Source organism: Penicillium citrinum, assembly GCF_028827155.1.
Source record: "Penicillium citrinum strain IBT 23319 chromosome Unknown utg000003l:1.0-4596430.0:1.0-4598250.0, whole genome shotgun sequence".
In the NCBI taxonomy this organism is placed as follows: domain Eukaryota; kingdom Fungi; phylum Ascomycota; class Eurotiomycetes; order Eurotiales; family Aspergillaceae; genus Penicillium; species Penicillium citrinum.
The window spans coordinates 792515-809608 of NW_026622688.1; the positions used below are offsets into that span (position 1 = coordinate 792515).

General features: G+C 46.4%; 6 protein-coding genes across 6 annotated transcripts; 3 read left to right on the top strand and 3 right to left on the bottom strand.

Moving 5' to 3' along the window:
- Positions 1-61: 61 nt before the first annotated feature.
- Positions 62-2624, bottom strand: N7469_003556 (hydrogen/calcium exchanger domain-containing protein; the record flags this gene model as incomplete). Its single annotated transcript, XM_056642476.1, has 12 exons — positions 62-71; positions 140-228; positions 284-337; positions 415-428; positions 488-707; positions 803-1146; positions 1238-1485; positions 1539-1580; positions 1639-1686; positions 1743-1806; positions 1878-2486; positions 2621-2624. The coding sequence occupies 12 exons, from the start codon at positions 2622-2624 to the stop codon at positions 62-64; spliced, it is 1746 nt and encodes a 581-aa protein (XP_056501888.1).
- A 4251-nt stretch (positions 2625-6875) lies between these two features.
- N7469_003557 (uncharacterized protein) lies at positions 6876-7420 on the bottom strand (the record flags this gene model as incomplete). The annotated part of the gene is made up of 2 exons (XM_056642477.1): positions 6876-6968; positions 7109-7420. The coding sequence occupies 2 exons, from the start codon at positions 7418-7420 to the stop codon at positions 6876-6878; spliced, it is 405 nt and encodes a 134-aa protein (XP_056501889.1).
- Positions 7421-8228: 808 nt separating this feature from the next.
- N7469_003558 (glycoside hydrolase family 72 protein) lies at positions 8229-9869 on the top strand (the record flags this gene model as incomplete). Its single annotated transcript, XM_056642478.1, has 1 exon — positions 8229-9869. The coding sequence occupies one exon, from the start codon at positions 8229-8231 to the stop codon at positions 9867-9869; it is 1641 nt and encodes a 546-aa protein (XP_056501890.1).
- Positions 9870-11260: 1391 nt separating this feature from the next.
- N7469_003559 (uncharacterized protein) lies at positions 11261-11967 on the bottom strand (the record flags this gene model as incomplete). The annotated part of the gene is made up of 2 exons (XM_056642479.1): positions 11261-11483; positions 11540-11967. The coding sequence occupies 2 exons, from the start codon at positions 11965-11967 to the stop codon at positions 11261-11263; spliced, it is 651 nt and encodes a 216-aa protein (XP_056501891.1).
- A 703-nt stretch (positions 11968-12670) lies between these two features.
- On the top strand, positions 12671-13022 carry N7469_003560 (uncharacterized protein; the record flags this gene model as incomplete). Its single annotated transcript, XM_056642480.1, has 2 exons — positions 12671-12907; positions 12969-13022. 2 exons carry the CDS (start codon positions 12671-12673, stop codon positions 13020-13022), a joined length of 291 nt encoding a protein of 96 aa, XP_056501892.1.
- A 2258-nt stretch (positions 13023-15280) lies between these two features.
- N7469_003561 (mannitol dehydrogenase family protein) lies at positions 15281-16774 on the top strand (the record flags this gene model as incomplete). The annotated part of the gene is made up of 1 exon (XM_056642481.1): positions 15281-16774. The coding sequence occupies one exon, from the start codon at positions 15281-15283 to the stop codon at positions 16772-16774; it is 1494 nt and encodes a 497-aa protein (XP_056501893.1).
- Between the last annotated feature and the right edge of the window lie 320 nt (positions 16775-17094).

A 17094-nucleotide genomic window follows, 5' to 3' on the forward strand; every position in this document is an offset into this window, starting at 1 on the left:
TCCGCCCACTGTAGATATTACCAAGTGATAGATATAAATCTCCAGTGAATTGAGGAGCGTATTAGAAAAACCTGTCGAGATTAGCACTTGCGAATAAGTAGCGTGAGGGTCGGTTTGAACCCTAAAGTTCTGAGCATACCAGGCAGCAAGAGCGATAATTAAGTACATCATCATAAGTAGGACACCCTCAAGCCAGTGAGATTTCCCGTCCCCGATGAGGTAGTTGACCTGTTGCATATTAGCATGACTGTGCGATAGATAGTAAATTTGAGCAATGACATACCAAGAGGACAGAGACGAAGAGAAGAATAACTTGGAATCCATCAAATCCAAGAGTCTGCGCAGAAAGTTAGTACGGGTTCGACGGTCAAAGCAACTACGAGAAGTAGGTTAGATCGGGATTGAATATCATACCATGTCATCAACACCTGGAATCAAGTTATGTTAGCAAATGTCTTCCCTGAGGCGTCCCAAGAAAAGAACATACCAATAATCCATCCGAGAACGACAATAAGCGGCAGAACAAGCAGTGCAATCTGCATACTTGATCCCACGGCAACACCAATGGCAAGATCCATCTTATCCTTGCACGCAACAGTCACCGCAGTAGCGTGCTCAGCCGCATTACCCACAATAGGCAAAAGAATCAACCCGACAAAAGTATCGCTGATATTACCCGAGGCCGTTAGTCCATCGATGGAGTCAACCTATTCAACATAACTTATTAGCACGAAGCAAATTATGGGTATATGGAGTATCGGAGTATGCGCAATAAAAAAAAAAACGATAAAGTTCAACTCACCATGAACTCAGCACAAACAGCAACCAATGCAGTCGAAATGCCTAACGTCAACAACGCAACGAAGATAGTCAATTGCGGCTGCTCAGGCTCATCATCAGGATCCTGAATCTCCATATTCTGAGCATTCTCGCCACCAATTTGCTTTGCAGCTGCGTTGCCGATCCTTGCAATCCCACGCGACAAGTCGCCCTCGCTGGGCTTATTGCGGCGTTTTTCGACTTTCTTGCTTGGCTCGTTGTACATTTCGGTATGGGATTTCAGTTGGAAGAAAAGATAGCAGCCGTAGGTGATTAGAAGGAGAACACTAGTTCCTCGAGAAAGAGGGGCGACTTGTTCTTGGTTACCTGTAATTGAATCAGCTTTTTTTCGTCTTCTTTCTTCATTACTTGAAGAGGCGAGATAGTGAAGTATGAGGTAGGTGCAAGGAAAACGCACCGGATGACCATTGTTTGAAAGCGGTTGGGATAATCAAACTGGCAACAGCAAGAGCGAGTAAACTAGCCGCAGTTTGAGCAACGACAACATTGAAGTGCTGCTCCATACGATCGATTCCACCGAAGAAAAAACACATTCCCATGACGAGAAGCAAATTCGACAACATACTACCGATCAAAGAGGTTTGAACAATGATAACCTCTTTCTTGACCAGAGCGATAATGGCGACGATTAATTCGACGGCGTTACTGCGCGCGTTAGAAATGATTATGATAATCACTGGATTTGACATTGTACTTACCCAAATGTGGCATTGAGTAGACCGCCGATTGTTTCGCCAGTGCTGTGGGTAGTTAGAATTAACTGGTCTTACTTGCAAGGTCATTAAGTTGCCGACATACCGTAAAGCGATCTCCTCTGTTGCGTAACTCAGCATGGCAGCAAGAGGACTATATCAATCTGTATTAGCAGACTCCCTCGGATAATAGAAGATATCCAATCTCACATGATAGCAATAAAGTTGACAACGAAGATGGCAATGGGGTTAGCCTTCACGCAGTAAAGAGCAACTAAGGACGATGTCAGTGATTCAATCAAAAATTGAAAACAAATGGGGGCATGAAAGCAAAGGAAAACTCACTTCCAGCCGGTGCCGCAAAAATAAGCAAATTAATCCAAGAATTAAACACCGTCGCACGAATCTGCGACGCAAACGTAAATTTCGGCACATCATCCTCATCCCCAACATTCTTAAGCTCCTCCAAATCATCCTGCGCCCTCTGACGTCTAAATTTGCCCAAGAATCTAGAACGAGGTTTCCCCGTCCCATCCCCATCAGCCCCTTCAAGATCCAAACCCCGCGATGAAGAAACGTTAATCGGATCCTGACTACGCATAGACGGCTCAGGCTCAGCACCACCAGTCACAGCAGGACTGTGGAATGTCGAGCTATTTTGGAACGGACTCGGGGTGTTGTTGTCGTTGGGTTGAAATTCGCTTCCCGCTGAATCTGGAGGGAATGTACCAGAGTACTCGGGGCCACCGAGACCATTGTTCATTTCTGCGCGGCGGCGATGATCTTCGGACATGCGGAGGTCACCCATGCTTCTGGATGCACCGCGTTGTTCTTCCAATTGAATTGAATTGGTGCGACGGGGGCGACGGCGGAATTTCTTAAATGGATTGTGTGAGGATGGTTCGCCTTCTTCATCGTACCAGGCTAATTTGCGGGCTTGGCGACGGTATATATCTGGATTTGATGTTAGTTTTACATTTTCAGGGTTGAAAGAGTGCCCACTCTTTCAACCGAGACAACTTCAGGTGAAGTTGTCTCGGTTTTGATAAATAACGGTACTATCAGATTTGACTGTGGTGTTGACTTACGCATCTTGACGGTAGTTCAAAGTGTGGATATTTTGATTCTAGAACGATTTGAAGAATACTGAGTACCGTCTGTTAGTTATTGCTGCTCTCAATGAGACTCGGCACTTGAAAAAGGTTGGGTGCTGATGATATGGGTTGGGCCAGACATAGCCAGTGTTCAGGCTGAGTATAATAAAGAATAACACGACGCAGGCTGCCACGTATGCTCATAGCCGGTCTGACAGCCAAACAAACGAGTGGGTTTCAACGATTGACTTACGCGTTTTGGAAAAAGTTTCAATCTAACAAAGCCATACACAGATGACTGGTGGAACGAAGATACGGAAGTTCAGCGTGGCTCAGCAAAAATACCGCCACAGTCGGATCTTAGTAGTAGAAGCGGGGACTAAGAGGACTCGAAGAGGCTGAGAGTAGAAAGAAATCAAAGGAATCGCATTCTTTTTCTTCTTTTAGGCAGAGAAAAGTGGTGTGGAGCTCGCAGCAGGCGAAGCAAGGAGGGGGGAACGAGAAAGAGAAATTGTCAACAAAGCGAAGCGAGCGACTGCAGGATGACTGTGGGCGAGAACAAAACGAGACAAGAGAAAGTTCGAAGGAGCGAAAGAGAAGCAATGAGTGCGAAAAAAGGAGAGAATAGTCAAAATAGTCCAGCGAGATTGCAGGACAAGAGTTAAAGTTGGGGGACTTCAATAATTTGGTGGTAACACAGCCACAATCGTCCAGGGGGCGATCGCGAAGATGGTGGAGAAGATGAAGCTTGGCATGGACCGAATGGTTTGGTGTAGAGTAGAGCAAAAGATGGCAAGGAAGTCGTTTGAAGTTATTGATATGTATCAGATTTTATCAAGTGATTTCTCTCTGTATTGCTAGACAGTTTGTGAAGTACATCTGACGTCGAGGGATGCACTACCAGATGAAAAAGCCAAGCATGAAGATCCTAAAGGTCCCGGTGAAACACGAGTTTACCAAGGAAAAACAAGAAATCCAAGCTTGACACTTAATGCTTGGACGAAGCTTACCATCTGGCAAGTCTGGTTCTGATCTTGGCACCAGTCCAGATCACTTTTCGATGAATGTCACTGCCTATAGGAATCCATTCAGAGTGTCATGGATGTGTTGGCGATGACATCTGATGGATGTGGCACGGAGGTTCCCGACTAGAGACACGATGATTGGCGAGAATCGAGCAGAAAGATGTGGCCCTTCATTTCACGACCCACTATTTCATCCGCGAATTGCAATCTGTGCACTTTTGACCAGTTTTGTGGTTTGTGGATTGGGGAGAAGAGCGAAGTCTTGCAGTCACCAGCTATGACGTGAAGTAGACCATTTCGAAGTCGGGCATATTCCAGAGACAGAATATTGGATATCTTCTTTCCGTGAGATAAATAGGAATGTCTGTAGTTGTTAGACTCATGGTAGTTCGGTGTTTGATCGAGTCTCCAGTCGAGATACGTCGGTGGCTGTTCTCGCAATGATCATGATCACAATCGCGACCGCTGGGAAATTCAGCACAGACGTATATTCGGACTGCTGACGGTCAAATCCGTCGCTCTCATTCTCAGCCACAGCTGTCACAGTCGGTGAGTCGTAGATCTAGAAGCGTAGTTGAAGGAGCGGTGTCAGTGGCTGCGTTGATTAGTGCCCATTGGAGCCTGAAAGTGTGCAAGTCATCATCATGGAGCCAGGCTACTTCAATCTCCGAGAAGATAGTAGGATGTGAGAGTGACATATTCAGACGAATTGAATTATAGCATCGTGAGAATTTAGTCAAGAAATTTGAATGGGCGCCCTAGGGACCTTTATCTGGGGTCAGCCCTAAGGGCGATCCCTTATTATTGTTGCTGCCTGCAGCGGAGACAGCTATTTAGGGATTTCGATAAGATCTCGATTATGAAGATAGCTCGTACTCCTTACTCCGTAAGCTACTAGCACTCGCTCATTGGTTGATTGTCTTGGTAGTGTTTGTTGCTGTAAGGTAATGATCCTGGGATTGTTGGGGTCCGTGGGAAGAACTGCTTCGATTTACCTAAACCTAGCAGTAGACACTGCTATGAATTCGTCGTACGAATTTGTATCAATCTCGAAGGCACGGAGATATATAATTCCAAACGGCCACAATTCAATTCCTGAGTTGATCTATTTAGTTACTTCTAATACTATTAGTAAGTAAGTAGTAGTTACTACTGCTGATCTTCGAAATTCGGGACCTTCTATCGCGGATAAACGTATTCGTGATATAAAATATGCGCCGTCGGAAGTTCAAGCATGGTATAAATCTCAAATATACAACTATGCACTGGCACCACCACACAGCTAATTTAGGTAAACTTCCACCTGGGGACCTAGGTAGCCCTACCCTAAGCCCTCCAGGGCTTAGGGTAGTTCAGCACGTTTCCTGCCAATTTAAGTATTGCTTCTAGTAGTATGGAGTATCAGTAATATGATAGCATGGAAAACCGTTACCGTCTAAATTGGATTTAGACGAGCAATTTGAAGGCATATTGAAATCATCACTATGTACACCGAAAATGTGATCAGGCCCATTCTCAAGATATGGAGACTTCCAGGTCTGGGCTTACCTAGAAATCTTTCATGTTTAAAAAGAGAAGATCCTATCGAGGTAGACCCAAACAGCTTTCACTCATACGAACTGAACCAGTACACCTAGGCAGAGCATGATGATCTGCGAGCGATATCTTGATCAGACCATCCATGGAGAGATATTGCCCAAGGTGGTTCTACAACCTGTTACTTCCCAGGTGGTACTACAAGATCGATCAACTATATTGACTAGTTCTTGGGCTTGCGGTTTTGATCCATGTCGACTTCGTCATTTTCCGCTCTCGAAAGAACTACATTTGTATATTTGGGCACTCCTTCCAAAAAATTCCGAGTTTTCATAGTGTGAAATACTCAAAAGCAACACTATGCCTGCAAATCCATTGTCTTTCATCCGAATTTGTTAGTCTACTCACCAAGACTTATCATATCCTCTCTGCCCATAGACCCTTCAGTTATCGCCCCCGAGGTACAGTAAACATCCATCATGACAAACGCTTATTTCGGCTGGGCCCTCCACTCGTGTTTGTGCCCCGGTTTCGACACGAGGTAAATGAGTCTAGTTATAACTGATCGAAAGGACGAAACATAGAGTCCTATTCCATATCCTAAATGTCCCGTTGAAAAATCGGTGACAAATTGTTGGATGTTAATTTCAAGAAATTGATGTCAAATGTTTGGAGGCTCCGCTATTTCCAAGCCATATTATTGTGCATGACCTTTAGGCCCCTTGTAGAGCGCAAGACAGAAGATATTTATAGTACTAATACATGACCAGCAGCCATTTGACGCGATCGATTGGAGGCAACTTATTTGATTCGGCTACTTAATTAAAATTTCCTTGCCGAGCGAGCGGTGGAAATCAAAAGACGCCAGGTGAGAGGCTTTTGAATTGCTCAATCGTGGAGCACTAGTACAATGTGTCTAGCTATCTGCTTTGTACAAGGCACGTAAAGGAAGGAATGCCCACAGACTTATGTTCCGATGGCCTATAACTCAGTATAGATCTGGCGACTTCCAATAATGCCAATTTGTGCATGGTAATATCCGGTATTAGTATGATATAGGAAGCATTCCGTCTGCGAAGCTCTTCATCAACATTTGATCTGAGATGCTTGCCAGTGCTTGGCCACGATATTCAGCATATGCAACATACTATACCCACCTAACTGGGTGACGGTTGCTTGTACTGTTCATTGAAGGAACTCGCTTACCAAGGGAAACCCGCTAACACAAGAGCAAAACGATCAAGACCCCTTAACTACGAGGCCAGAGACATAAAAATAGCAAACCCATCAAATAATACGTCACTGCATCTAGATCGGCTTTAAAACGGAGTGCAAGGCAACACCATTCACGCGCTAAAAAGCTTGGTCAGTAGTGGATGGAGTCAATGGCGGCAGAAGTTCCTAACTATCGAACCATAATGGAAGAAAAAAAGGGCTTGAGCATCGTGTGCCCCATACTGTACCAATATTGTACATAGCACTGCACGGAAGACCTGCGCACATCCGCGCGCAGATCGAAATGCTTGGATGCACATATTGGGGCTGGCCCGCGATCGTCAGGGGTTAGATTCAAAGGCCCGATTCCCCAATTGACTTGGTATGTATAGTCTTTCTGACCCAAAGCCACGCTGAAAGTCGAACAATATTATTGAGCAATTGTTGCGCCATCGCACTGCCAGACTAAACCATCATAAATGATTTGCGGTTCGTACTTGGGCCGTCTCTGGGGGAAACGGAAGACGCGGGACAGCGACAAGTGGACCCCATCGGACTTTTTGTGCCTGTAATTATGCGTTATTTTGTTTATTGGGACTCTTCAGTCGAAATTTCAAAAGGTTCCCGGTCAAAAGGGGAATATGTCTGCCTACAGGTTAAGGTTGGAGTGGTATTGTAGCTCATACTCCGTACACAATGTACATACATAGACCACGAGGATTGCCGTTAAGATACTCCAGACTGTGCGAGTCGGTGGGACAAGACAAGCCTTCGTCCAAGACTTCCAAGACTTTGCTGGGCAGTCTTGTCTCATCGAAATTAGCGCACGGACATGGTCCTCTATATGGAATGTGACATTATTGTTCCGCGTCAGGGAGTGCTCTTGAGTTGCTAATTCCAGGTCAATCCATGTGGTCGACAGTCCCGGGGTCTGGCCTTGTAAATAAAATAAGTAAAGAATGTGTCGGGTGAGCTGGTTGTCGAGTACATATCCTGTTTGGTGGATTCCAATCGACATCATCCCAGTCACGATCGCCCTTGGCGCGACAAGCTTCCGTACTTGTGCAAGGAGTGTTCAGTACGTTTAATGCGTGTATGGTGTGTACTCTGTACACCCAGGAAGGCTGGTGAGAGTGAGAATAGGGACTTAGCAGCATTCCAGATAATCTGCGTACATAGTAGTGTACACAGAACGCAAGATTGCTCCTTTTCAAACAAAGCAAAACCAGGCGAGGTGGCCAAACAGCATTGGCCATAGCGAGAAGATTGTCATCCTCTCAGCCAGTCAGGGTTTCGCTTTCTCCACAAGTCCCTGATTGAGAGACCCTGAATGGTCCTTCAGGGTCTCACAGTGGAGAGTTTTGGTGGAGTCATTGTGTCTCAGGGGATTCTTCATGATTGGATACCGGATCCACCGGGGGTCAGAGAGAAAGGATTGAGATATCAACAAAGTGGAGTAGGGGTGATGAAGTATCCACGTTACAGGGCCGAAGCCTGACAAGCCTTTTTGTGTCAATTGCCCAGTAAATGATTTGCAGTGCTTTTACCCACCGGCACAGCCCGCCTGATGATGCGTCCATAATCGACTGATGTCAATGGCCGAGGAGGATCTGAAGGGGACGAAGGAGAGAAGTGGATGCATCCCCTTCTTTTGGTTCTCGTCCGCCTTTCCTCCCTTTTTTTGGTTCTTATTCCTCCACTCTTCTTCTTTTTCCTCTCTTTTCTCTGTTTTCTCTCACCTACACTCGCTCGCTGTAAAAGGCTGACTCTCATTTACTTTTTGTTTCCTCGACACTCGTTTCGAGATTGACAAAAAACACTTCACTATGAAGTTCTCCCTTCTCGCCGGCCTGTCCCTTGTGGGCACCGCTCTGGCTAAGAGCTCTATCCCCTCCATTGAGGTTAAGGGCAAGAAATTCTTCTACTCCAACAACGGTACCGAGTTCTTCATTCGTGGTGTTGCTTATCAAGCCAACTTCGATGGCACTGCCAAGTCTAGTGGCAGTGATAGCTACGTCGATCCTCTCGTTGATGCTGCCACTTGTAAACGTGATATCCCATACCTCCTCTCGCTCCGCACCAACGTTGTTCGTACCTACGCTATCAACCCTAACCAGTCTCACGACGACTGCATGAACGCCCTGGCCGATGCTGGAATCTACGTCATCAGTGATCTGTCTGCTCCCGAAGAGTCCATTGTTTCCGCCAACCCCGAGTGGAATGCAGAATTGTTCACTCGTTACTCCCAGGTTGTCGACACTCTCGCTCCTTACCCCAACGTCATTGGTTTCTTCGCTGGTAATGAGGTCTCGGACGATTACAACAACACTGCTTCCATGGCTTACGTCAAGGCTGCCGTCCGTGACATGAAGACATACATCAAGGACAAGAAGTACCGTTCTTCCCTGGCTGTTGGTTACGCTACCGATGACAACAAGGATGTCCGTGAGGATATCTCCAACTACCTGGTCTGCGACAGCGCTGATGACTCCATCGACTTCTTCGGTTACAACATCTACGAGTTCTGCGGTGATTCCTCCTTCCAGCAGTCCGGTTACAAGGACCGCACTGAGGAATTCAAGGATTACCCTGTTCCCGCTTTCTTCTCCGAGTATGGCTGTGTTCAGGGCACCAAACCCCGTCCTTTCGACGACGTCCCCATTCTCTTCGGTGATCAGATGAACGATGTCTGGAGCGGTGGTATCGTCTACATGTACTTCGAGACTGGCAACCACTACGGTCTCGTCTCCACCTCCGGAAGCTCCGTCTCCAAGAAGCAAGACTTCGACAACCTCTCTTCCCAGATGAAGAAGGTCTCCGCTACCGGTGTCAACAGCGCTGACTACAAGGTCTCCACCACCGTTGGCCGTTCTTGCCCTACTGTAGACAGCAACTGGATGGCTGCTAGCAAGCTTCCTCCTTCGCCCAACTCCGACCTCTGCGAGTGCATGTACGACTCTCTCGAGTGTGTTCCCAACGATGACATCTCCAACAAGGACATCAAGAGCACCTACAACTACCTGTACGGCCTGAAGCAGAAGGGTGAGGTTGACGCTGTCTCCGGTGTCTACTCCAACGCTACGGAAGGTACCTACGGTGCCTACTCCATGTGCAATGCCAAGCAGCGTCTCGCTTGGGCCATGAACCGCTACGCCAAGAAGGCCGGCGGTTCTTCCGCCTGTGACTTCGATGGCAAGGCTACGAGCCGCTCTGCTAAGACCGCCACGGGCTCTTGTGCTACCCAGATGAGCTCCATCGGTGAGGCTGGTACGAAGACCATCAACGCCGGTCTGGCTGCCTCCAGCGGTGCTGCCAATGGCTCTGGTGGCGGTAGCGGCAGCTCTGCCACCTCTTCCGGTGTTGGCGTTGGCATGAACCAGCCCCAGGCTGTCCACGTCGGTGCCTGGCAGCTCGGTGCTTACACCGTTGCGGCTGTTGCCTCCGGTATCTTCATGATCATGCTTTAAACCTATTTTCTCTCCTGTTACCTTTTAGCCCTCTGGCGCCCTTTTCAAATGTGTGATATCTGGTCCATCACTTGGCGCCCTTTTGTATTCCTGAAAGTTCTTTATTTAGATGTTTATACATAATTTTTTGGTTGATCCAATCTGATAACTATATTAGACAAAATTGCGTCTTCGATTTACTGTTATGTACGATGTTTGTAGGATAGGCTCAACGCCATCAATTAGTGAGCACTTCGTAATCTCGTGGCCCTGGCAAGTTTGTTTGGCATACACTAATAACGCGCCAAATTCCATCCAGCCAATGGTGGTAAGTCTCAGCCATGCATCCAGAGCATATGTACTGTACAGTACAACTGGCATTAGCGGTCTCTTTCCCTCCACTTTAGCCTACGCCATGATGCGCTTACTCTAATGTTGAATCACGACGAACTGCGGTTTTGTGGGTCCCATTCTGATATATCGAGTACTCGCCGACTGACGCAGCCTGAAAGATCACCCGATTTCACCAGGTATCTCAAAATAACCGCCTGAAGGGCAATAAAACATCCCTGGTAAAGTGGCTGTCTCTAGTGCCCTTTGTACCTACTAGCAGTGCTCGGGTTTGCTAGCGCTTTCAATTTGCGCATGAACCCCGGAAAACCCCATTCAAATCATGAGTTCCTCGGTTAGTAGTCCTACTTACGTTCAATTGTGGTCCAAGAGTCTTGGTCAAAAGCAGAACCTGACAATATTTATGGCGAAAACCAGTTGTCTTTCAATGGCGTTGAGGATACTTATCATTTGGATATCCTGGTCAATGGTAGTGCTAAGCCGCAGTGGAATGGGTCTTGGATTTGGAAATAATACATTGACTATCGGTTATTGAAGTGTGTCTTCAGCCACACGGTTCCAAAATGGAAGACATATGGACTAGGGAATATGGCTCCTGTTGACAGCTTCTTATTATATGTTTGTCGTCTTTCTGTAGTGCGAGTATTGACAGACAGGTCCATGATTTTCACAGAACACCGTCGATCAATACTATTTAAAATCTTTAATAAATATATAGACCTTCTTGGTAGATGAGCGTACGGAGAGATAGACGTGTTTTGATGAGCGTAATTGATCATGATCAAAACAAATACCTATTTGGTTATGTGTGCATAGCAGAAGCTTCACTTAGAATCTATAAAATAGTAGAACTATGAAAATTATCCACCTTTTCCATGAATTCGGTTTCAAGAAGATTCTGAGCCTAGAGCCTACTTAAGCTAACAATTGAGATAGACCGAGCAGGTTCTAATATCATAAACTTGGGTATTTTAGAATAAATTAGGGTGCTCGGCGATACAAGACCACCCATATTGGGTATCCATTCTCAAAATGGCACTGATTCTTTTGGAGCTTGTAGGTTATTTGCCCTCGCCACATTTAGCGGCAGTCTTCCAACCACCGGCAAATGTCTCATTCCACCATGATGTTTGTGTCACAAGAGAAAAGTAATTAAAGTAGTAACCTGAGCCAGGTTGCTCATGTGCGTTCTTATAATACTGGACCGCGCATTTGTCGCTGCATGGGAACTCGGTACTAGCCCAATTTTCACTCATAGGGAAGGTCAGGTAACAGTAATCAGTACTGTGAACATTTAGCATCTACACTCAGATGATCGAATCAAAATGTATCAAACTGACCCATTCTTGGCACAGCCCTGACTGTACTCGTATTGGAAAACCTCGCCGACGGTTTCAACAGGGGCCTCATAAACTTCTTTATCCCCATTGGAGACACCGGCGAGATCGCCGTTCTTGCCGCATGCAGCCTTGACGTTCTTCACATACTTGTACAAAGAATCGCTACATGTGGTCGTGCACATAGACTCCAAATCCGAAGGCTGGGGGTCGAAGTCGGGATCCATAGAGGCCACAATCTTGAGGAGAGTTTCATCGCAGTCAATACTAGCGCTGTAGGCATCCTTACAGGCCTGTGACGTCGAGTCTGCCAGATCCTTGGTTGTGTAATCCCAACTGGGGCCGGAGGTATCGAGACTGAAGGTAGCTGTTGTCGGGCCTAAAGCAGCGGCCAAACCCAGGAGGCGCAGGACAGTGGTCGTTGGGGCCATTTCCCTCGAAACTAAATAATAATGATCCTTTCGAAAACAGGCCCGAGGGTTGTGATGGAGAGGTTTTGAAAGATAAATCTGGAATCTGGCACACTTTATAAGAATGGGAGTAATCTCCAGTTTATTATAGTTTGCTTCAACGTTTCAAGGCTCACCCGTGCCCTCAATTCTGGCCAAACATTTGTTCATTATACCTGAATATGGAGCCGCTATTAGATCGCCCCCAACAATTCAGAGGAAAGTGCGAGAGATCAGCCTCAAGACCCACAAAATGAAGAGCCTTGATGGGGGCCGTAATCTGCAGATGAAGTCAGAGAACTATAAATCACTTGGCTAAATCAGATCTTAATGGACGACAGTCCTATTTATCAATTAACATAAACGTGAACATATACGATCCCAGGATCCAGGAATAGCCCTTGATATTTATCGGCAGTGATTGACATATAACTCGTATCGCCTTCGGGACGGCTGGCATAGCCAATGGCGCAAGAACCTTCTTGCGCCATTTAGCTATTTGGAAATAACTAAATTGACCATTAACAGTGTTTAAGATGCAAATGATAATATGAAGAGCGTTAAACCCTAGTAGGGTACATCAATCCACTGTCATCGAAAGTCTGCTTTTATCTCGCTATTAGATGCAGGGGCTGACCCGAGAATAGAATTCTTGACATGGCCAATCAAGAAAACCAACATCGACATGGAAACCACAAGTCTACACCTCATGGTGCAACAAGGTGATCCTGATCTTTTCTTCACAACCCGCTTGTCGGAGTACGACCTTGAAATCGATGCCACTGATTTCTATGGTATTGCACCATTCGCATGCGCCGTGATTGAAGGAAATCTACATATCGCAAACGCACTGCTAAAACGCGGTGCAGACATAAATAAGAGGACAGGTGTACGCGGTGGCAAGCCCGAGCATTGCCAAACGGTACTCGCGAGCATACTTCAAAGAGACTGCATACTGGTCGTGAAACGACTAAAATACCTAGTCTCTGACCTTGAACACGTTGAGCCCGCACTCGCGCGTCATGGTCCAGCAGTAGACTTTATGGTCGATAACTCAAGAAGTGCGCTTCACGTATTCCTGAGCGTCAATAGGGCAGAGAGGATGCAGCATTTAGAACATGCCTCGAAATACTTCCTAAAGCGTTTTCGCTGCCGGCTCAATTAATCTCTCATGATGATCAAGGCAGGACGCCGTTAGATATTGCAGCTTCCAACGATAATGGAACTGCTGTAAAGGTATTATTGTCTGCAGGGGCGACAGGGCACAATTTGGATCTTGATCTGTCACTATTATAAACAGATTGAAGACTTCGCTTTGCGTTTTCCTAACTTTATTCCAAGACAAAACAGCCATCTGTCAACATAGGTCCCTGAACGGAAGATATTAGGCCTAGATTCCAAGCATAAGTAGTAGGTACGCTTTGTAAGTTGGAAGAGTTCCGCTAGTCCCAAGAATCAGATAGGTCTTTCGGCGTTCAATTTCCACACACCATATCCGCGACGTAATATTTGGACATCGCCAAAGATGTCTATAATGGATTTTCTGGAAAGGTCAATTTACTCAAAAAGTTCATGGCATTCCCCTGATTCAGGGAGACTGCCGTGCTGTCTCACTCAACGTTTCCAGTACATACTCGGAGCTAAGCAAAAGGTGCTCTAGAAGTCCCCACGAGTCAGAACGTTGTATCACCTCCAACTTGAAGTTTGTCAGTAATCTCTCCATAGCTTCACTCAATGACCATCGATGCGGTAAGCCAAGGATTAAAACGACCTATAGACTGCCTATCGGCGGGGTAAGAAGCCATATAGCACAGCAATTCATAAGCAATGCACGGTACTTTGCGACACCATCTGGATGATCTTTGTTGCCACTAGTTAAACGAGATGCAACTCATTTCCATCCGCAAGACGCAGAAAACTGAAATATCTGGCTCAGGCCTTTGACGACACGGGTCAACTAATACAGTAGATCCAGAACGAAAAAGAAAATTCTTCACAAGCGGAACCTCCCCTTGATCCATTCAATGGAAAAAGTCAATTTCTTCACTTTATTATAAACTCGCGCTGGAGAAGACCGGGGTATCTCCGAGGACCACGGACCATGTCTGTTCAACGGTACCGCGAGTGCTAATGCGGAAACAGTCAAAACAGATGCAACAGATGCATATAATTCGGAGTATGTATACAGTACTCATGCACGTTCAGAGAATTATCCTCTCTGCTCAAGATGAAAGGACAACACATGCACTCCACAGGACTTTTTACAGAGATTCCAATTGCTAATCAATTGGTTATTGGTTCAGCCATTGGATGTCAATAAAGAACACGTAGATAAGACAGAGATGTACAGTATGGGCGGGGATTGCCACGCAGGGTTTTACGGGCTCAGACGTGGAGGTCATGAGGTGGATATTCTCCAAATCCACCACAGTGTACAGTATCCGCTGTGATCCACAGCAGCTTCGGAATTACCATGACAGGAATATTTTCTACCCGGTAGAAAATAACTGATAATACTAATTGCGCTTGAATATAGCAGCTTCAAAGCCGGGGTTGTATGCGAATGAAGGGTGAAAGAAACAGGGGGGCTCTAAGAAGGGTAGTTTGTTGTCCTAGCGTTTTGGTCATGGGATTCAATATTGAAGAGTTCTAGCCCGGTCTTGGTCTTGTGTGGCGTATACATGCTGTTAATAACTATCGGCCTGTTTCTTCCGGCATCAAAAAAAAAAAAAGCTCTGACGGGATCTCCGGGATCTCCTTTTTCGGTTAGATCGGGCCGATCATCTCTATGTCGCCTCCCAGCATTGCCCCTCCTGATGCAAGTGTGGAAAATTTCTGAAAGGTAATTGATCTAGAATCTGTACAGAATTTGTTTCATATGCCCAGCTGACCCTATACAAACTTTTTTTTCTTGCCGCTAACATGCATATTCTGCATTCGAAATTGTGTACCTTTTTAGCCGGAACCGGACCATCCCTTTCCCCTGCCGATGAATGTGTATAATATTAGAATTTTAGAACTTTCCGCGTGACGCGACCAGATCCGCATGATCCACAATCGTGCGGGTTTCATTGGTTTCTACCCCGTGGGCCCCCCACAGCTTCGATTTCGCCCAAAGCCGGCGAGTGGCGGTGACTTTTTCATAGTAGGGCTGCTTGCGATTATATTAAAGATTAACTATTCATCCCACTTCCAATATTTTTTTCTCTATTCTTTCTTTATTCCAATCCTCCCATTCTCCTCGTCCTCCTCTTCCTCCTCCTCATTTACCTCAATTGCTTCCAATTCTTTCATAATGGGTGCTGTGAAGCTCAACTCCAAGAACCTGCCCCAGATCAAGGCGGCCAACCCGTCCATCGAGATCCCTTCCTTCAAGCGTGGTGATGCTGTCAAAGAAGGTATCGTCCACGTTGGTGTGGGCGGTTTCCACAGAGCTCATTTGGCTGTTTACGTGAACCAGCTCATGGAGAAGCATGGTGTGACTGACTACGCTATCTGTGGTGTTGGTTTGCAGCCATTCGATGAGGGCATGCGCGATGCTCTGAACTCCCAGGATTGCTTGTATACTGTTGAGGAGCGATCCGCAACTGGCAGTGTCGCTAAGGTCATGGGCTCTATCAACTCATACCTGTTTGCTCCTGATAACCGTGAAGCTGTTATTGCTAAGATGGCACACCCCGATACCCATATTGTCTCTTTGACCATCACTGAGAGCGGCTACTTCTACAACGAGAACACACATCAATTGCAAGTCGAGGACCCTCTTATCCAACACGATCTCGACACCAAGAATCTCCCCATCACTGCCTTCGGTTTCCTCCACCACGCTATGCAACGTCGTCGGGAGCAAGGACTGAAGCCTTTCACTGTTATGTCTTGTGATAATATGCAGGGCAACGGTGCTATCACTCGCCACATGCTTACTTCTTTCACCCGTAACATCGATCCTTCGCTAGCAGACTGGATGAACACCAACGGTCACTTCCCCAACGCCATGGTCGACCGTATTACCCCATCCACAGCCCCCGCCGATAAAGTGGGCCTCGCAGAGAAGTTCGGTATCGAGGATTCTTGGCCCATTGTGACTGAGCCCTTCATGCAGTGGGTCATTGAAGATCACTTCTGTGATGGTCGCCCACCTTTCGAGAAGGTCGGCGTTCAGATTGTCAAGAACGTTCAAAACGTCGAGGAATTCGAGAAGCACAAGCTCCGTCTTTTGAACGGTAGCCACGCTATCATCGCCTATGGTGGCCAACTGGCCGGATACAAATATGTTCACGAAGTTATGGAGAACCCTCTCTTTGCCAAATTTGTCTGGCAAATGATGCAACAAGAAGTGAAGCACACACTCCCCGACATCGAAGGTCACGATGTTGATCAATACTGCAAAACACTCATTGAACGTTTCTCCAATCCTCCAATTCGCGACCAGCTTCCTCGCATCTGTGGTGGTGGTACCGGAAAGATCCCCCAGTTCATCATGCCCACTATTGCCGAAGCTATCTGGGTGACCGGTCCTTTCCGTCGTCTCTGCTTCACTGCCGCTACCTGGTTCCACTACATCCACGGTGTTGATGACAATGGAAACAAGTTCGAGGTTCAAGACTCCATGCTCGATGAGCTCCGCGCTCTGGCTCAGCCCGGCGACCCCACTGGACTTCTCAGCATTAAGCAGTTGTTTGGTGACGATCTGCGTGGTGACAAGCGCTTCGTCGAGACTATCACTATTGCTCTGGAGGAGATCGCCCGTGATGGCGTCATCAAGTCTCTGCCCAAGTACATTGACTAAAGTCAAAAGCGACAGTTTTTGAGCAAACAAATTTTGCTTATGTTGGTAGCGATTTTTTCTTGTTTCTTTTTTTTCTGTTTCTAATATTCTTTTTTCGAGCATGCACCACGAGGGCTTTTACGCAAAAGCAGGATTGGATAGAAAAAAGTGGATTGCGATAGATCAGATATTTTAATTGGAGCATCGACTTGGGAATTGTGATGTCGATGCTATGACGAATGAATGTTTGCTGGACTCGATGACGATTCGAGGATGGATATCCCACCAGTGTACTTTAGCTTTCAAAGTTTTTCCGAATGCATTTTATAATATGCGAGCCT